The sequence below is a fragment of the Patagioenas fasciata genome, chromosome 8 (genome assembly GCF_037038585.1).
Source record: "Patagioenas fasciata isolate bPatFas1 chromosome 8, bPatFas1.hap1, whole genome shotgun sequence".
In the NCBI taxonomy this organism is placed as follows: domain Eukaryota; kingdom Metazoa; phylum Chordata; class Aves; order Columbiformes; family Columbidae; genus Patagioenas; species Patagioenas fasciata.
This window is the reverse complement of record NC_092527.1, coordinates 13,295,087-13,316,648: the sequence shown is the minus strand read 5'-3', so window position 1 is coordinate 13,316,648 and position 21,562 is coordinate 13,295,087. Positions and strand designations below refer to the sequence as shown.

General features: G+C 38.0%; 1 protein-coding gene across 5 annotated transcripts in view; it reads left to right on the top strand.

Annotated features, from left to right (window-relative positions):
• Positions 1–21,562, top strand: part of GRID1 (glutamate ionotropic receptor delta type subunit 1) — a 518,675-nt gene that overhangs the window by 206,494 nt on the left and 290,619 nt on the right. For all 5 annotated transcript variants that reach the window (XM_065843450.2, XM_071811719.1, XM_071811720.1 and 2 more), the window contains one exon: positions 6,086–6,370. In XM_065843450.2, the coding sequence (XP_065699522.1) occupies positions 6,086–6,370 (285 nt within the window). The remainder of the gene's footprint in view (positions 1–6,085; positions 6,371–21,562) is intronic.

The window sequence follows — 21,562 nt, the reverse complement described above, 5'->3', positions numbered from 1 at the left end:
GCAATATTAATAAGATTATTCTACAATTTTGTCTTGCATATGCACTGGTTTTGCACAAAACCATTTAAATTTTAAAGGCCTTTTGAGGCTTAAAGAGAATTAAAATGCAGATAACTAACAGTCTTTTACTGTTTTTCTGTGTGACTAAGTTAGCAGTAGGTTTGTGCCCCTGATTTCACAGGAGCTTCTTGTGTACAACAGCAGAAACATTTGAATTTGTTTAGATATGTGTGAAAATGCGCGCTTCTCTGGTTTATGTTATTTTGGTTTTAGGTGAAGGAATTGTATCATCATCCTCTTGAAGTATTCCTTGATGAACTGCAGTCTTCTTCCCTCTGTCTTCTTCATCCTTTGTCTCATCTCGGTGCTCTCAGCAAACCTCCCAAGACTTTTTCCATTTAATTTAATCATATCTCTATGGATGTGTGTTTTTTTTTCTAGACTTTACATCTTGATTAAAGACACAGCTTATCAGATTCCTGAACTGATATATTTTTATCTCCTCTTTGCTATTCTAGTGTTTAACTCAAAACTTTTGTTTTGTGTATCTGTTTATAAGTAGATTAACTAATGAACCAAATTGCTGCTTAAGTTTTGCACATGTGAACAATACAATAGATAGCTTCTTGTGTGTTTATTTGTGTATAGCGCATGATATTCTGCACCTGCTTGCTCAGCCAGTTGGTGGATTTGCTAACTATGCTCTTCCAGCAGAATAAATTACAGGTCTTGAGAGTCTCATGGAATATTAGGATTTAGGTTCCTGAAATAGGTTTATGTATTTATTTTTCTCCCCAGAATTTGTCTTGTTCTCTGGAATTTAATGTTTTAATAAGAAAACTATTTTTTCCTCTACTGGTTTTGAAGACGAACAATGTGAAAAATGAGTTTTCTGTCAGATTGACTGAGACAATAGTACTAAGGCAAGCATGAAGTCACTAACATCAGCAGGACAGTAGCTTTGAAACCTCATTACAAACACTTAAGTGCCAACTTTATTAATCATTTCATTGCAGAGTACTGCACCAGAAAGAGCAGGTACATGTAGTGTGACTGGATTTCCACTCTCTTGCCAGATCTGAAGTTCCCTTCCTTCACCAGAAAATCTTTCTGAGCAAAAAGACGGCAACCTCTCAGTTTTCTAACGGTGACATTTTTGAAAATGCAAGTTTTTTATGCTTATGATGATTCTCCACTTGCAGTGCAGTAAAGAACTCCTAAGGATTAGTTAAACTGAAAAAGACAAAAAAATTCTAGTAAAAAAATGAAAAACAATTCAGAGAGGATTTATCAAATATAATCAGATGGTGTCCAAAGTGGGTAGTACCAGCTACAGTGGTACACAGAAGTGAGAGACAGAAAGGCATTGAAGTTTGAAGAGGCAATGTGAATGCCAGTAGGTGGATATATTGTTAGATCCTAAATTACCATGGCAGCTGGTCTATTGATAACTGTGGAAACAAAAGAGCAAGTTTCTACCCTTTTCTGAATAACAGGGAACCACTGAAAGGGAGACTGAAAGACGGTCATATTGTCATGTTGCCAGGAGCAAGACAACAGTTTCTCTTGGAGTATTTTGATTCCCTGCACTTTAGAGAGAGAGGGATTTAATTACAGAGAGATCTGAACTAAAGCTCTTAATGCAAATATCTCTATGAAGATGGTGCCAAATCAGGACTCGGCCATCTGCACCTGTCTTCAGAAATAGGATGGCAATACATGAGCAATGGTAGAAGAGCAAGACCTTGAATGTGATTGTAGCAAAGCAGGATTCTTGTATTATCTCACATGCCATGAAGAGTCCCACTGATTAAAAAGGTCATATGGATAAGGTGCAGTTTGAAAAATAATTGCTGCTCTTCTAGGCTTAAGTGTGGTCTTAAATGGATATGGCTGGAGTTAGAGATGAGCATCACAGACTGAGAGAAAAGTTTAGCAAGTATTGGTGTGGTGTGAGAGTCAAGTTAGACAAATTCAGTTAGAAGATGTCCAAAATATATTAACTTGTGTTATTTCTGTCACCATCATGACAGAGATAACATGGAGAAGGTAAATGCAAAACCTGACAATAGATGGAGAAGAGAGCAGTGTCTCATGAAGCTCTGTAATGGAAATAACTGTTTAAGATGCAAAATGTCAAGCAGATGTGGAAATGGGACTTTCTGAAAACAGACTTCAAAAATATAAGCTAGGAGAGACACTTCACTGAAACAACTAAAAACTGGATTAATCAATAATTTGAGAAACTTAAATGAAATCCAAGTATAAGCTTGAGCAATGTTCTGTTGATGGAGGTGCACATTGATAGTAACATTGATGAACAACCACTATGACATAATGTAGTCTGCTTAAATAGATGAATGCAGATTTATAATTCAGACATGGTGATGTTCGTGTTTTCATCATGTAAACATACACGTTTCTTACTGTTTGGTTTGTAGGATGTTGGTGTTCTCTTAAAATGCAGCCTGATGATGATGAAGGCATTCAGCACAGTTAAACTAATAACTATTGCTATTCATATAGCAGTGAAACTTGGAGGCAGGATTGCTAGAACATTGTGTCGCTTTATCTGGGGAAAAAATACTTTAAAAACATTATCTATTGAAACTTACCTATGTAAATATATAGGATAAATAAATATGAAAGCATCTTAGTTATAACAACATGAAATTTTTATAATTACAGCTATAGAAATTAAAGATCGATTAGGATCTCTGGGTGTTTCCCTTATGTTAGTAGGCTGAGATGAACCAAGGCACTTCAAATGTCTTTATTTCAACTTCAACAAAATCAAGATGAGGGTTATGAAATTCATGTACAAAAATTGCAGGTTCTTTTGGGTGCTTATGATGCAGCAACTGACACACAGATTTAGTGATTTACTCAGATGCAAAGTCAGGAACACTTGATTGTTGCTCAGAATCCATAGTTAGTACAAAGTAAAATGGAAAATGACACATTTTCTCTTGTCACAAAGTTTTGTATGCAAGAAAACACAGGCATGTGGGGGTAAATCCTAAAAACAAATGTCACTCAAGTTTTCTTTCGGGATTGCTTAATCCTTGAAGATTCTCTTGCTAAGTAATTTCAAATTTTCTTCTGAGTTAATAAGTTCTTTAATTAATCGGTGTCTGTTATGTCATTGTTCCAGATTGTGTTACTCATGTAGAAGGTACTACTTGCCTTCTTTATATGCTAAAGGTTTGTTCTCATCCTTCAGTGTAATAAGTATGGAGAGGCTGAATTTCTCGGAATCCATTGTATTTTTATATAGTGAAAGTCTTCTATTAGAAATATGATGATCTTTTTCACATTCTCTAATTTGACTAAAGAAAGCAATTCAGAAAATATGAAACCTGTTTTCCGTATTATTCCATTTTTTTATTGCCTACTGTACTATCTCAAAACAGAAAGCCAAGAGGAGATAACGCTTACTGTAGCATATGCTTTCAGGCAGAACATAATCAATTGACAAAATATCAGAATGTAGAAGTGTATTGACTAATTCTTCATTTTAACCCATTGACACGAACCACAAAACATTGGGGAAATGCCTCAACCAAAACATTCTTTGCTGAGATACTTCAGCTGTGTTCTTCAGTGGGCTGTGCTGGGAGATAAGGGACCTCATTTGCTCTGGTCTGTTTTATCCTGGTCTTTTTGCTACGAATAAGCGAGCAGCTTTTGATTAGCGTCAACTGCTACGTAAAGTTATCTCTTGTTATATAACTGGCGATCAGCTCTATATTCCACAAATAAGTGCCTCTCTGGATGCAGCCCACCATCAGAAAGGGAATTATTTTTTCTCTCCTTCTGTCTGCTTTGCAAGTAAATTGTTCCTTCTACAGATCCGTGTGTCTTGCTTCTCTCTCCCTCGGTGACAGCAAAGCTCGCTGGTTGGTGAGCTCTGCAGGGGTTTATAGCTCAGCTCTGCTGTTCTCTCCCTCTGTTCCCACTTCTCTGTTCCCTCCCCTACTGTGACTAAATAAATTACCTGTATGACATGTTCAGTTTTCTCTGGCAAGAAGCCTGGGAAATCAAATCTGTTCCCGAACCTGGGTCTCCCATTTGGCAAATGTAATGCCTCCCTGCTGTTAAATCAGGTCAGCTCTCAGGAAAAACAAAGAACAATTTCATATAGCTATAATCAACACAGAGTAAATTTAGATAATGCAGCTGACATATGTTTATTGTAAAGACCATCAAGGAAATAATTTTAAAAGCACTTCATCTCTGTCTGTTGCATTAGGATACATGTTGGATGTTCTATGCGTACAAAAGATCTAACATTTCTTTCTGCTATCTCATATCAAAGTGAAATATATTTTATGTCTGGTGTATTAAAATATTTGGTGAAATGGTTCATTCGTTGCATTAGAAGCAGTTTTATGTATTTAATTACTGTGCCTTTATGTAATTAGTATGAATTAACAATTAACAGTTAATTACTATTAATTATACATAACCTGTCCAGTCCCTTTGACTTTTTAGTCTCTGAAAGTGGAAATATCCTTTTTTGTTTAGAGGAGGAAAATTAAATACTTTTGATACATTATGTTCATTTTTCTACCTTCCAACTCAATCTGTTTCCACGGGACATCAGAGATGGTGGGTCAGTGCTAGGGTGGCAGCAAGTCTCCCCCGTGTCACCAGACCCGACAGGTGCCCCAGCAGCAGGGCCCTGTGCAGGCAGCCACCTTGTGCCAGGGAAGCACCATCAGCCTCCTCTCTTCTACTGGAAGCTGAATTTCCTGCTCAGCTACTCTGCATGTCCCAGCGGGGCTCTGAATTACATCCCAGAGGCTCTTTTGTTTATCCACTTTGAGCTAACTTATGCAGGCTGCAGCTGGACTGTGGAGCATCACTGGCTACTTCCTGTGGGAGCTCTATGATGGTGGGCCTTTGTCCTGGGGAAGCAGAGCAACTGGTTTCCATTGGGCAGGCTGTGCTTGTGCAGGTGGTTGCTAGGGGACTGAAACTGCCCTGAGCTCTCCCTCAACCCTCTTCAAAGGTGGAGAAAATTAGGAGGTGCCACATGCCCCTGCAGGACCCTCAGGGCTGATGCAGCACTCCTGTGCTGAGCTCCCAGGGACCAATTTTGCTGCACCTTGTTCAAAAGGGTTAGTAAAACCAGGCATTAACAGCTCTGCTGCTTTACAGTCTTACAGTATCTTACCACCACCACTGACTGAATAGCTACTGAGTTATGGCTGGGGACCTCGGCTGGAAACACTTCCCGACCCCAGCAAAGTATCAGGTTGTTTTATCTGGAGGAGCCCTGGGAGATCAAGCTGTGCGAGGTTAACAGTTGGACTTGATGACCTCAAAGGTCTTTTCCAACCAAAACAATTCCTGAGCAGCAGAGCAGGGCTGCACAGGGTTCTGCCCAGGGCTGCCCAACCTGCATGGCCTGTGTTTCAAACTCACCTAACACTTCATTCTCAAAAACGGATAGACTGAAAGGTATAAGCAGTTTTTAAAAACAGGACATACTTTTGCAGATCTTTTTAAAGACAGCTACTATTATTAATAATTGTTTAGTCATTTGTGGGTTGTCTTTGTTCTGACGAGTGTCTTTGTTGTTTCTTCATTGCTCTGAGACATACAGTGAATATTTTTTCATCAGTTTAAAAATCTTTCAAAACTCTGTTCTGTAAGACACATCCTTGAAGCTGAAATTGCTCTTTATTGTCCCAAGTCTTCATCCAATGTTCACAGTAAAGACTAAGAGGTAAAAGCAGTGAAGTGTCTTTTAAAAATGGGAGTTAAGTTCCTGCTTCCACCAGAAATGACCTGAAACAAGGGCCATAATCTCCATTTGCATTAGTTTCTGTTTGAAGAAATGAAGAAATGCCATCTGTCCTCAACTTAGTCTTATCGGTACAGATTGCAGATACTGTCTCCTACTGTAATGCTACGGGACCTATCTCTGAAAGGCTTTAGCTGATACTGTAATAGCATTCATTTCAGCTCTGTGTTAATGGTAAGGGTAAAGCCTGTCTTGTTCCCTTCTTAGCATCTAGGTTGACCGAAGGACTTGCTGGGCTTGTTCTAACCCTGCTTTATTTTTTGTATTCTCCAGCCTGTGACCTGATGACCTTGGGGATCTTGGCTTTAGTGACATCCACTGGTTGTGCCTCGGCCAATGCCCTGCAGTCCCTGACGGATGCCATGCACATCCCGCACCTCTTCGTACAGCGCAACACAGGGGGCTCCCCACGCACCGCCTGCCACCTGAACCCCAGCCTGGAGGAGGAGGAATACACACTGGCTGCCCGCCCACCCGTCCGCCTCAACGATGTGATGCTGAAACTGGTCACTGAGCTGCGGTGGCAGAAATTCATAGTGTTTTATGACAGCGATTACGGTAAGTGAGGAATTTCAGGCACTGTTAAATTGATTTCTTTTTAACTGGGAAATGGAGAGGAAAATATAAAGGGAGGGGAGGAATATAACTTGCTGGGTTCTTCATTGACAAAGGGAAAAGTGTTTCAAGTGGATGCAGGTCTTCTCTTTGAAGGAAAGGTTGCTGTGAAAACTAGTTCTCAGACAAGCAGCGAAGTTGCTTAGCAACACCTATGAAGACAGCCAAAATTTGAATCATCTCACACTTTTTCAGTTAAATATTAATAAAGTGTTGACATTGATTGGCAGAGGTCACATAGCTGCGCAAGCAAGTTCAACATGGCCTCTACTCATTCCCAGAAAACACTTTCTATCAAAGCTGAGTACTGTTCTCTTTAAAAATTAATTTTCACAGTAACTATTACCATTTCTTTTTTCACATGCTTCCTCACACTATTCTCCATTTGGACTAAATTTCTTAGTGATACACTTTCTGGCATTAAACCAAATGGTAGAGTTAGCATTTTTACTACATCCGATGCCTCTCCTTCAGCAAAATCTTTACTTTGGGCTGAAACTTGAGGAAAAGGAGTCTTTGCCCAAGCAAATTTAGTACCTTATGATGGGTGTAAAGAAAAATAAATCTCTCATTGTGCCAAGCTCTCAGAGTAGAAGTGAACTGTGTGCATAACTTTTTTTTTTTTTTTTAATACAGTTCCCCTTCTCCTCTGCTTAATTGATAAGAATATTGTTCCATATGTTTAACTCGTGGTATCTTCAGCGTTCTCATAATGGGGAAAATAAACATTCTGTGGTATGCTTGAAAACCCTGAAAACACTTTCCATTTAAAATGTGATGCATAAGCTTTTGGTGTGCTGAGTTACTATGAAGAGAATACAAAGAAAATAAGTTAAGGTTAAATTGAAGTTGGAAAAATAATCTTATGGGAATCTGTACATAGAGTTTCGATTTTATAACTATACTTTCACAATTGCAAAATAGCTATTTATTTGAATTCTCCCTATATAACGACATATTTTTCAATGGTGAATCAGAGAGAGATAACATCTTTGGCTTTGAAATTGAGCGACTTTTGGTTAAAAGAACCCAAGCAAACAAACAAAAAACCCCAAGCAACCAACCAACCAAAAAGACAAAAAACCCACAACAATTCATAAAAGCTATGCAAAGAATCCTGAACTTGAATGAGTTCTGAAAGACTTGTTCTCGCCTGTTAGAGATGTCACTTGCTGTTTCTTCAACAGGCACATTGAAGATAATGAGGGTGATTTTCAGTGGGAAACCAACCAAGGCTTCTAACATCCTATTAATTATATAGAATTATTTTAATCATGAGAAGACTACTGTGGTACTTGTAGGGTTAATCTGTAGACTCAAAAATCTAGCAACCCAACAAATAAATGGGTATGTAACTACTGTCCTAGGTAACAGTTGATCAGTGAATGTTTTGAAAGCAAAAACCACAATGTACATGGAAGGTGTTCTTTTGGTGGCCTTCTGGTAGTGATGAAAACGTCACTATATAGCAGAGAATTTGGCTTAAAAAGATAAAATTATTCTAACAGTTATTTCCAAGAATGGGAAAGAAAAATATTAAAAGGATGCCTTACAAACATCCTTTTCTAGTTACCGTTGTTTCTCTCTCCTGATTTATAACTTTAACCTTCCAAAACTGCTTGAGCTGGGTATCTTCAAAGGTTGCAGATTTAACCCCTTGGAATCCTGGCCCTGGTAACACCATAAATGCTCTATGTACAAACTGCTGTCACCCATATTCTCTGGTAGCAAACCTGGTTACTGAACTCTGCTGTCACTTATTTTAGTAGCAGATCCAAGTTTCTTTGCCTCTCTCTGCAAAGGGTTAACATCTCAGTACCAGGTCCTGAAACACTTAAATTCACATACTCTGTAAATTCAGTTACAATCAAATTTATCTTATCCATTTATCACAGACTGACCTTCAGTCTGTACCAGTCAGATAGACACTAAAAGGGGATGGAAAATTGCCACAGGCGTTCTGTTCCTTCCAGTGGAGAGTGTGCTGCATACTGCCGCTGCCCATGTGCTGTTGCCTCTCCTCTTCCTCTCAGACATGGCAACCATCTTCTACTAATTCCACTAGAAGCCAACTGAGCCTTGCCAGCTCCAGGCAGGCATCTGTGAATGGGGGATAAATAACCTTGTTGCCAGGATGTTCCACGCTGTGCTCTGAAGCAGCAGCCCAGCTCCCCAGGCATGGCCATTGCCCTCCTGAGTTGGCTTGGGCACAGCCCTGCCCACCCATCTCCAGCATCGCCTCCCTGCCCAGCGTGCAGGGCTGAGTGCTGACCACGAGGAGGGAGGTCACTTGAAGAACACATCTTTATGATTACAGAGAGTTTCCAGCACCACGCTTTTGTGGTTCGCACTAATAAATGGTTCTTCTCTACCTACTCTCTGCAAGTTATACTGTTCCCTCGAGTAATGTTTTAATTTGTCCATCTGCTGATTGCTAAAAACCAGCCAATCCCTTGGTGTTCTCCTTGTGGAAACTGTCAGGTTTTCTAAAGACTAAATAACACTGCACAACTTAAAGAAGTCCTGTGGTTATAGTAATGCTGTGCTATACTGGAGCAGAAAATTATTTACTTCATGAACTACTTGTTCCTTATCAGATGCACATTTTGGATTATAATATCTGTGCTGGTTAAATTAAGGAAAAGTAACAGACTTGGCAATTAGAAATACAGAGTAGTCACTGAAAAGCCTAGCAAGCTTAATATTGTTGTGCTTATGATAAAATAGGCCTTGTTTCACACTGAAGCTACAGGAACAAATCTGTCTGTACAACTGCAGTGAAAGAATACGGTCCTTTCCAGTAAAATGCCTTAAATTCTGTAAGAAGAAATGAAGAGATTTCACAGGAAAAACGTGGAAGTTTTGAAGAAAAAGGTTGCTGAATGGAAATGGTAGAAGCAGAGTACGAACTGTGGCATTCCACCTAACCTGAAATCCGCTTTTAGATTTTTTCACTTGTGGTGAAAAGTGGATAATAGCAAGAAAGGGGTAATAGCTTGATTCTGGAGAAGTGACTTTTCAAAGACCTCAGACTTTGATAGTTGCAGCATTCAAACTCTTCCCGATACACTGCTCCTCTGAGCAGTACCAATTGGGGAGAGGTCAGTTGATACATATCCATACAGTTCTCCTATGTTTGAACAAGGAAAGAAAACACTTCATATGGATACTACATCTTCATGGCTCAGCCCTTGTTTTTCCACTTTTCTCATTAATGGTTTATGCATAATTTCAGAAGATGCAGGATAATCTACTCCCCATTGATCTCAGTGGGAGCTGTCTGCTGATGAGACTGCTGCCTGATACGAACATGATGGCTAGGCACTATAGCAAGTCAGTCATAGCTAAAACAAGACAAGTTTCCTCTCTTTCTGATGAGCTGTAGAGCTATTGGAGCTCAGGGCTAGAATGAGACAGTCTGAGCTCTGTCTCTGTCCCTGCTATTCTTTGCTATGTCATCTTGAGAAGGCTTTCTAGCCCTGTATGCTTCCCTTGCCCATCTGTGAAATGGAAAGAAAAACCTTTCTCCCAGTGTGACTGAACCAGTGTTTGAAATGTGTTTAGAAATTCTTTAGGCAGCAGAATTAAGTGGCATATTCAGAAATAAGGCAATTCTAGTAAGACCTCAAGGGACTAGGGTCACGTTAAATGCATTATTCCACTTTAAGTGTCTTTATGAAAATCTCATACCAAAGCATGCTACTTGACATTAATTTTCTGGGGAAAAAAATGAATTGACCCTAAGTTTGTCAACAGCTCTCTGAAGGTGCTCTGCGGAATTAAACCCACTCACCTGTTAAAGAACTTGCAACAGAAGCCAGATGTGTTGTGCCGTTCTAAAAAACTTCAGCTGTGCCGATCTGTTTTGAATTGCTTTTTCCTCTACAGGAGCATCTTTTGTGCCTCTACATACATTGCATCAGTGTGTAAATGCCTGCTGGGAAGTTTAATGTTTTATTTTGCTGACCTCCTGGATGTAGAAGCATCAGTAATCAAAATTTCTGACACAAAAATTGGTAGTGTGGCAAGTTTTGTTGAGAATCTTACCAAGCTCTAAAATGACTATAAGTTAAAATCAGTGGGTGCTGCCCACAGATAAGGTTGGGTAGTAAACAGCTGAAAGTTTTTTTTCTAGGGTGAGCAAATAAATAGCTGTATGGCTAGAGGAAGGATTTGAGAAGGATTTTGGAAACTGGGTGTAAAAATGAAAACAATGAGGAATACCAAGTCATATTTCTGAAGGGAAATGTAATAGCTATGTTTTCACTAGATTATTCTTACTGTTGAAAAACACTTTGTGGTTTTATCCAGTCTCTCTGCTTTCTTTCTTATATGTACACATACCTGTATTACAAAATGTAACACAAACAGGATTTTGTTATGGTTCTGTTTTACCAATGAAAATTGTATTAGACCTGTGAAAGGGAGCTGCAATTTTTCTATTCTTAATTTCTGGTGTCAACAATTGTGTTTTATCTGGTTAAGAAAAAAGTTGTACAAAAGCTTTAAGGAATAAACCGAAAAATTTTAGACCTTTTTGATCTATCTATGGACCTTTGCTCTTATAGGAAAAAACCCCAATCCTAAACGCACATTATATTGAATTATAAGTTCTTTTCAATTTTGTTTTTTAACTTTTATTATTAGAGATCTATTTTATTTTTATTATGATAATTGATACCACATTAATTTTTGAATGCTTCCTTATGAATCTTGCTATGTAGAAATAATGTGGTTTTCAATGCAGTGAGTTTCCTGGGAAATTTTGTTCCCTACAGCAATTACATGGTGATTTTATTTCTAAGTCATACCTGTCAAGGGTCTCACTTTTGATTGGAAGTAACAGGAATTATTATATCAATAGTTTTACAACTAGCTATTGATCCTGGCGTGGTATCTGCTTTGTAAAGGACCCTTTGTGCAGGCCACTACTCTTGCAATTATTTAATTTATGAAGTTATATGGTAATGAAAATTGAGAAATGCATGGTTTCACTCGATCCATGTGTAACTGCAAATCAGTTGTGATATGAAGCATTGGCTGTCACAATGAAAGCACAGTAGAACATTTGCACATAAAGTACTGTTGTCTTCCCTGCTTTATTTTGTCTTTAAGATTTCTTCTGTTCTTGTTAGTATAACATAAGTTATCTTCTGCTTTCTGAATCATCATTTCAGCTGTCAGACAACTACTTCTGTATCACTAGGGCTGCCATATTTCTTGACAGGCTTTTCCAGTGAACATACCTTGTTTAATGCAAATACAGGGAATTTGGCACTTGAGAAATGTTGAACCAACTTCACATGTGTTGGTATGTGCCTGTTCAGCAAATCTGACACTACCAGAAATTGTTAGACTTCTTTTGCATGTACCGGTGTGATTGAGCTTGCTTGTATTATTAAAAATAGCTGGGTTTTTCAGTTGGTTGGAGCATGTGGAACTCTTGGAGAGAAGCTTGAATTGGGCTTGCTGTGTTCAAAGAGTAAAACGCATAGAATTTAAGCAGGCAGCCACAGAGAAACATAACTTCTTTATTGTCATCAATCTGCAACAAGAATGACTTTGGGAGGGAGTCCTTGGACATGTCTATCATTGGTGCTGCTGTATAAGATGATAAAGGCATAAATAGACTGGACCTAAGCACCTTTTCATCTAATAAGGAACAGAATCCTCCAAGCATTTATTCTACACAAATCCTGCTCTACCTAGTCATTAATCCATAACCAGGGATACAGGATGTCTAGACTCCAGACAAATGTGAAATCTTCCATTTCTACCTGGAAAAAATGAAGACCTTCCTGTGAGCAGAGTGTCTCATAGCATAAAGTATAATCAGCATTGCTGCTGCAGAGAATGTCAGGAAATAAGGAATTCAACCAGGTTCTCCAAGTCCTGCAGGGAGTTTTGTGATGCCATGGGATAGATGGAAAAAAAAAAGTTGACCTTTTGCCTTTTACATTGAATTTGGTTTAGAAGCTGTTGAAGAAACAGCATTGTATGTTCCCATATTTATCCTTGAATCACTTTTCTGACTGTAGCAGCACTTAAAGTAATTGGCCTCCTTAAATTAAGCATGGATTTTTGTCATTTTGTCATTTCTGATAGTAGTTTTTTTTTTATTTAGTAATGCACTGCAGTATGTAACACTAAATGTCATTAAAGAAAGTCAACTTCACTTCAAATTATTACTTATAAATTAATTTTAGTACTTTAATTTTTAAAGTATATGAGTAAGCGTGCTAATAGCAGAAGTAAGACGTCCCTGTTCCTACCCCTCCCCACAGTTACTAGCAGGGTATTGGAGCAGCAGACCGAGGTTTCCCATAAAAGCCATTCACTAAATACCTTCAGGGAAATGCCTGATATACAAATGATCTTAAAGTTATGGTAAAGCCTTTATTCTGAATGAGTGCTATCACAACCTACCTGGAAGTTCAGTGGTAGCAGGGGCCAGTCAGAGACCTTTGGACAAACAGTTTGAGCAGTTTCAAGCAACTTGTCTTGCTCATAAATCCGAGGCAAGTTAAGGATATAATTTCAACCTTTCGAAATGTAAGTTCTTTTGAAAAATTCAAAATGTTGTGGAATGACACTCAGAATGGAAGGCTTGTGCTCTTTATGCAAAACAGTTATTCTTAAAATCAGTTTGTATTTTAAAAAACTTCAGAAATATAAATCTGGAGGGATGTTCACGAAAAAAATAAATGAAAGGCTTTATTAGAAGCAGTTTTCCACCAGTTTTTGAGCTCAGTCATCTGGTCAAAAGTGATTATTAATCTAGTTCTGAAAGCATTCATTGTGCATTCTTTACTGTGTCTTTTTCTACCTATTGTAGCAGTTTAATGGACAGTCTCCAGGCTCAACTTTGCAGGAACTGGTGGCTATTGGCGGCTGTATTTTTTCCGCTTTATATTCTGAAACAGAGAAATGTTTCATAATACAGCACACATTGTCTAAAGAAAGTGCAAAGTTCAGCAGCCTGAAACCAGAGGGTGCAAATTAATTCATTTTGAACAGAGAGGTCTTTGAAAATTGTAGATGTCATCTGCAGAAAGTCTTAAGTTCTTGGACTTTTTTTTGCCTGACTGATGGTTGTTTGAATCTCTTGGCTTTTCAAGCCATGGCATAAGGCTAAACTACTTGTTCGGGCATGTGAAAATGAGAAGGAGAAATATGAGGATGATTTGGTATGCTTGAGCAGGGAATCTGAAGAACCAGTTCCAGAAGGGAGTCCCTTTAGTTCACATTTCTTAGAGAGTGAATGTCTATACATTCATTTAGAAATTGTTTGATAAATGCATAACTGGAAGTGGAACAGCAGAAAGTTAGAAGTCTGTCCAGGAGGATATATGTAGGGCTTCGGACAGTAACACCATAATTCTGAGAAAATATATTTGGATATCTCAATATGCAATGAACCTGGGTTCCCATTCTCTGTTGTCTTTCATGGAAGGGGTTAGGGAAGAGGGAGAGAATTAATATACATATACACACACATGTTTATATTTATGGATTTCAAGGAAAGTGGCAAAGGAGTGTGTGTATGTTTACATGTGTATATGCTTGTGTGTAGATGTATACATCAGTCCATACATGGAATCAGGGAAACATATTTACACAGGTCCCTCCTGGTAATCTTTCTGATGCCACTCTGGGCAGGACAACTTTGGTTTCTCTCCTGGATAGAAAGGGTTTTTTTTTTTATTTTACCCGAGTAACAGTTGGTGTGCCTTCCCATCACTGCTGTGTGTCTTCCTTTTTGAGACAGAAATCACATTCCTTTTCTTTCTCACACTACTTTTATTAAGATACTGTGTTTTACTACGTTATTTTTCTCATGGCTAAGTTTTTTATGGGTTTACTGGCTTTCTTCAGCACCCTTTCCATAGGCTGGGGCTACGCCTTTGGCCAGGACTATTCCTTTTCTTTGCTGATTAATGATAAACGGTGAATGAATGTACTCTGAAGGATTCTTTTTGTTTCTCCTCTGCTTGTAAAGCATGCTGACTGAGTACATTAGAGAAGAGATAACATTATTTGTCATTGTCTTCATAGAAAGGATTAATCTTGAGGACCACAATGAATATAAAACTCCCAAAATCTTTTTAGAGGAAAAGTATAGTAGCGAATGGGACTTTTATAGAGGCCTGGGGGTCAAAATGGTGTTCTACATATTGTGTGGCTATCAACAAATGTATACGGTTATGACTCCTGCACAGTATTTATATGCTTGTAATATATTCATATGTGTATAAAGTGGTTGACTACTGCATTTGTGTATATATAACGCAGCAAAATTATTAGACAGAACCAGCCATTTGTTCAGTGTCTGGGAACTGGAAAGATCTGATGATCTGATCCATGCAATCCAAGATTGCATTGAAATGTCCCTTTTTTTATTTTTTTTTTTTTTTTCTGAAAACACAAGTTAAGACTGTAAATAGTCTGTACTGCAGTGACCTTTATGGAATATGAAATAAATATCATTCATACTGTGAATTAAAACAAACATAAGGGCCATTCTCCTCGCTGTCATGGAAATGCTAGATAATATTATCTTTTGTAACAGCAAGCAGGACAGAAAGATACTTAGCTGAAAAAAAAAGGGGCAATGATCAAGAAGGGTAAGCAAAGCTTGACTGATTTTGAGGTAGAGTTGAATGCAAACAAAGATAAGTTATGTAGTCTGCCTAGGAGGGTATTTAATCAAGAAATGGTAGAAAATGAAGAAATGTGAATTCATGTCAGTAAAACACTGTTGGGATTTGTACTGTACAAGTTTCCATCTTGGTGCTCCCTCTCCTCGGGATGCAGCTGATGTGAAACTGTGGAGACTCCCTCATCCAAGCAGATCTCAAAGCACTTGGAGTTGTCTGGGCTCAGAGCAGAACCCCAAGTTGTGCACTTAGTCGGTGCTGTAGTCATCTGTGTTATACACTACCTTTATGACTTTACATTAAACTATCCATTTAGTGAAGTTCTTTTATCATAGCATTTGATCAATTTACAGTTTAAAGCATCATCCTGCAAGATAACGTGGCTGTACTCTTTCCATCGTATAAAAATTGCAGAGACATGGGGAGTGTTGGGCTGCTAAGATATTTCTGTGACTATAAGCTAGGAATCTTACTTTGATTTCAAAAAGGTTCTGAAACTTGTTTTTAATGTCTAGCCAGCTGCGCGCAGCTACTCAAGGTTCCCTTCCCAGCCAGAGGTGTGCAAAGGTGACAGAGTTTTGCTTTTCCTTGAATTGTGCTGTGCAGGCCTTCTGTGCTTTCTGCAGTTACATTCTGGTGTATTTAATGTTTAGATCTGTTGCTTTGGGAGTTATTTTGAAAATTATTTCAATCATTTTAGAAGCAAATGCATCATTAGACTGTGAAAAATTAAATAAAAGGTAGGGGGGGAAAAGCTTTGCCATTTGGATTATTCAGAGTCAGAGCCCATTAGGAATGTAATCTGGATGTCTGAGTTCCATTGGAGAGTGATTTAATATTCATCATATTATTATAGCATTTGTTTAAATGGAAATAATGCATTTTGTTTTGTGTACAAATTGAGTAAATAGGATTAGTCTCATTACTGGGGAACATTGAGTCCTACAGAGATCCTTTTTAATAATGGTTATTTTGTTTTCGCATCTCCTGCTTTAGTAATCAAGACCCAAATAGGCTGTTTTCTAACAAAAACTTATGGGAGAATGGTGGAGGGCTTCAAGAAATAGATGAAAATTGCATGAGGACATCCCTCACAGTAATTTAATTGATGATGCCTTGTGATGGGAGAGCTCGGAATGGAAACACAGCTACTGTAACACTGGAGGCAGTAGTTCACTTCATCAATTTGGAAAGCCTTATGGGGTCAGGAACTATTGGCAGTCCCCATTTCCCAGCAGCCCATCTCATCTATCAGTAAGAATTGAATCTTTGGCTGGATAAATCTTCAGCTGTTGTGTAGCAGACACGGAAGGGAACTCAGGTTAGAAATTCAGCTCTGGTATTTATCATGGCTGTCTTCAATTTCATTTCAAATGTGATTGTGATTTCCTCTGGTCTGGCTCTGGCCACCATTTGCTTAGATCATCAGCAAAATTTTTTTCCTGGCAAAGAACCCGTGCAGAGTGAGGAAAATAGAGAAACTATGCCATGGAAGAGTAGTTGTTACATGTTTACCAACAGACCAAGAAATATTCAGTCCCTGAAATACAAAATGCCTTCCTTGCATAATGGACCATAACCCAGAGATCTCATTTGTCCTAATGCAACTCCTCATTGATTTTGAAAGTAGTTTTTCTTTGGTCCACCGATGTTAATATTTGACATTGCCATTAACAGGAATTAAGATATGTCTTGTCTTCCAAAAGCCATATTACAACATCAAGGGAACTTTGTTAAGAAAGTAATAATCGATTAGCTAGGACCAACTCTACTCTGTAATCACCTTGATCTTCAAATGACAAAGTCTTTACAGGAAGGAACTGTCTTCATTTTTGTCAGTACAAATATGAATCTCCCTTGCTGTGGAAGAGTAATTAAAGGTCAAATTTTCTGGCATTGTATGTATAAGTCAGCACAGCTTGAGCACTAACACCTAACTGGATACCCCACCAGGCGCTTGTGTTGCAATGGAAATCCTGTTGGCTGAAGAATCAGCAGTGAGCTGAGTTTTAAGTGAAGATCTTCCCTTGTTGCCCAGCTTTAAGGTTGCTGTGTTATGATTATCTTGTGTGGAAGTAAATATGAGCTTATTTAATTTTATTAAAAACAAAAAATAATCTGGACTGCAGATATTTGATTCCAAATGACAGTTCTGGTTCCCAAAGAGCATTCTCCATTTGTCAAGCAATATGTGGTGATATACTCTGTCTCTGTTGTAGGAAGTAGTATCTGTGGGAGTCTTTGTGGTGGTTTATATCTATTATTCTCTCCCATCTTGTGCAACCACTTAAGTCTGGATAAGCTGTATTTAGTGAAAGAATATATTACAGTATTAAAACAGGATAACAAAAGCAGCCTTGCAGTGGGAAGGGTGGGAGGCAAAAAAAGATGAACATGTTACGTGTTGGATTATTGGCCAGTTAGTGGGGTTGACTGAGTATTAATGGCAGATGTATTTAAGTTTTGTTTCTCTTAGATCCTACTTACACCATTAGAAAATAACAGAATTCCAAGTCACGGTAGTGGAAGGGGTTACAATCCCTGAGAGGTGTGAGTTTGACAAGTGCAGCCACACTCACAGAAACATGGACTGGCTGGGGAAAGGTGTGACGTTGGTGTGATGGCAGCAAGGTCCCTAGGGGGTGCAAGTGGTTTGTGGTGGAATCTTGGACCATGCTCTTCCTATTTGGATTACTGTAATTTAGCTGGTTCACTTTGGATCTGGTTTAGTAACTTCTGCTGTGCAACAGTAACAGACAGAAAATTAGATAATTAATAATAATAGAAATATTGAATTTTTTTTTCATTATGTCAAAGAACAATAAGACATTTTGGTCCTCTTCAGACAATTTCATCAGAAAATCATTTGATGGTTTATAACATGATGTGATTGAAAACATTCTTACTAGACTTAAGTGACAAGAGGGAAAACTGCAAAGTTAACAGTGAGATTTGTCTGCTTCCTTTTATAGGCTTAGCTCATGTAGTGAAGGTGATGGAAAGGTTTACTTCCACTAACTCAGCAACTTCATTGCAGTACATTAAAAAAAATAGTGTAAAAATTAACTAAAAGCTTCATTTTTAGGGGGAAGGAGAGAGGGAGGTTTGTTTTGTACTGAGAAGTATTTTATTGTTTAAGTTAAAGAATCTGGATTGAGTTGATTCAAATAATAAAGAATAAATGTGAAGACTTCATTACCTTCTTTTTTCTAATTGTGCAAGAACTGATGTACCCATGTAACTTTAAATGAGTGAATAGTCTCCTTGAAATTCGGATATAAATGAGTAATCGCAGGTAGGGAATTGGAGAATTTGTAGCCTATCTAAAATACTCAGAATTCCTCCTGAGCTCAAATCCTACCACAGAAATGTCTGCTTGATGTGAGGAAACACCTGCATGAGGCACTTATAAGCAATGACCTGATACCATCCATGCCAGGAGGCATCATCTTCTATCCTGCAAAATGTGTGCATGTGCCAAGTGCTCTATCTTTAGACTGAATAGAGGGACTGTAAAGGTTAATTATAGCCTCAAACTGAAACACATATAACCGTTTGCAGAATGGGCTCTCTACATGTATGCAAGGATTGAATTGTTCAGTTTGTGCTGAATTTTATTTGGTTCTTGAAAAAATATGGCATCTGTGATTACATTCTGTAGGTCTGAGACTGTCAGTTTGCTTGTGTTCTGAATAACATTGATCTTTTTGACTGATTTCAAATCAATCTAATGTGACAGAGGCCTCAAGCCTTTTCTATACATTTTCAAAAAAAAAAAGTGGTCAGTACCAGAGGGAGCTCCAAATTCCTGCTGTGTAAAAGGTTGCACTCTGAACTCATTTGCAAACTATTAGACAGCAAAGAATCAACCCAGCAGCCACAGGTGTTCAGTTAGGTTTGACATCAGGGAATTCCGAATAAAAGGGTCTTACAGAAGATTCAAGGGAAAGCTTTAGTCAGACATTGCTAAATGTGAGGTAGTCCAAATGTCAGATACGAAGTCACAGGGCTCACAACTGCTGTTGCTCAGGAACAGGTTTGTTTCTAACATTCTGTTGCTTAACCCCTTTTGTGCGTTAAATAACCTCTGTGTTTTGCCGCCTTCAGCTGATGTCAGGAAGACGTTATAGTAAAACCAAACAAATTTGAGACCTTTCTCAGGTAGGAAGGGCTGGCAGTGACACCTGAGGGAAAGGAAAATCCTTACAAAACTAATAATCATCTGGGACAGGGGGAGTATTTGAGAAGTTCTGGCCCTTTGCAGGAGAGCAGTACAATTTTTTTTCAGGTTTTTAATATTAATGTAGGAAGAAAGATTACCGTTGCTATCCAGCAAAACAGTAGTTAATTAGATCTTTGTTTCTTAATAATGATGAAAGCTTAAGTTTTAGACCATCAGGAGAACCATCTGGGGATTCTGAATGATTGTTTAGAAAACAAGAAGCCTAGTTGAATTTCTTCTTATTTGTGGTCATTGCTGTTTTTCAAGTATTGATGCAGCACAATCTATAGGGACTTTTTTTTTGTCATGGATTTATTAGAAAATTAGGAGATAAGAATACCTGCGGCTTTTTTTTTTTTTTTTGGTGTGTGTGTAAACGTGAGGGATTTTGGAGATGTTTACATCAATGTGTTCCTGAATGTTCTTATTTATATTACTCACCTACCTGAAAAAGAAAATCCCTTGGTTGAAATGCTGCTATGAGGAATTGATATTGATTTGAGTATTCTCTTTAGCAAAACATGTTAACAAAAATCAGCAGCTAAATGTTTTCTTGCCTTAATAATGATTTAAAGACTAGAAATTAGCAAGCAAAAGGAGACCTGTGGGGATATATGCAAATAGATTTGTTTTCCCATACGTCTTGGGTGGGAGGATAGCTGCTTTTTATTTAGCCAATTCTTTATTTGCTAAAGAGATGTTTTTGTTAGAGGAAAATAGCCTTTTTTTTTTTTTTTTTTTAAGGAAATGATCTGATAATTATCTGAAAGAAGAATTTTAAACGTTTAGTCTTTATTGCTGTTAATTACTGTGGTGATTGTATAGAAACGGCAATGTGTGACTTTAATTCCTAGTTTATTTATTTGAAACATATAAAAGCATCCACAAACAAGTTTTTATTTAGAAAAATCTTATTTAGGGTGTAGCTACTCTGTCAGAGACCAGAATCTACCCACAGTCTGTCTTATGATGGGGTGTCTCTTACAGAACTTGACCTTTTGATGTGAAATGTCATATGTTTAAAACAAAATTAAGCCCAAATAGTCCTTAAACTTAAAGACCATAGAGGCTGTCAAAATGCTTTGTCTCTATGCTTTGAACTTTATTTAGTTCCATAAGAGTTGTTTTTGGAGGTCCAATGCAGGGAGATGACCAAATTTCATTGGCTTTTAATGTTATGTGTTTTGTCCAATGATTATTTTGCATTTTGAATACGTTTTTATTAAGATCTTTTCAAAAACGTGGCAGAACTTAATTTTGCTGGAATTTAAAGCAATTTTCCGTATAGAATTTTAATGTCTCAGAACACTGCAGGTCGTGGAGGAGAATTTATATATACTCCTACCAGCCATGTTCACATGTACATGTCCTCACCGTGCTAATCCTGACCCCAGTCAGCCAATCAGACTTTAATGCAGCTTCTTCTTATCAGTCAGAGTAGTTTGTATTCGGCCTTCATCAGTCAGGTTTACATGCATGGCCCATAACCTTCCAGTTACCATATGGATTGCAGCAGCCCTAAATCTAATACTAAGACTAAACAATGTTCACATCCTCTTGCTGTGATGTTTCCACAGCTTTTCTGTCACTCTCAAATGTTCAGAACATTCAGGTCTCAGGTAGCGTGTGTGTAGTTTTAGATTTGTTTGCTTTTTAAAATTGATAAATATTTATCACAAAGGAAGTTGATGGCTATGGTGAGGATTGAGCTGAAGTCCAGCGCGTGTTTCTTACTAAAAAGGTAGTAACAGAAGCCAGCCCAAGATTTAGTTATTCATACATTTCCAACAAACCTCTTGTGAATTCTTACTTTTGGAGAAAATATGCCGTGACCCTACTTTATCATCAGTTTTGAAAAGAAACTCTGATTGTTATTTCATAGTAGGGTTGTATTTGTTAGCATTCCTGTTAGAGAAGGAGTGCTTAATAAGGCAAGGGATAATTGGGCCAATAGTGTTGTTATCTCTTTTTTCCTAAGTATAAGCTTCAGGAGGGTCCTTGCTGTAGTCACAGTCAGTTTTGTTCTCTTTATTTTAAGGGTGAAGAAGTTAGATCAGTATTTATTAAGTCTGAAGTGGCTTCTGTGTTCATTTGTGGTTCGCCTGACAGCCACACACTTTGCAGTTAGTGAGTCTATTTAAGGCACAATCTTTGTCTCTCTACTGGCTTCACACGGCAATGGGGAAATGGAGCCGCCCCTATTAGAAGTAATTGGTAAGAAGCCATAACTACTGTCACACATTGCAGTGAGGCTTA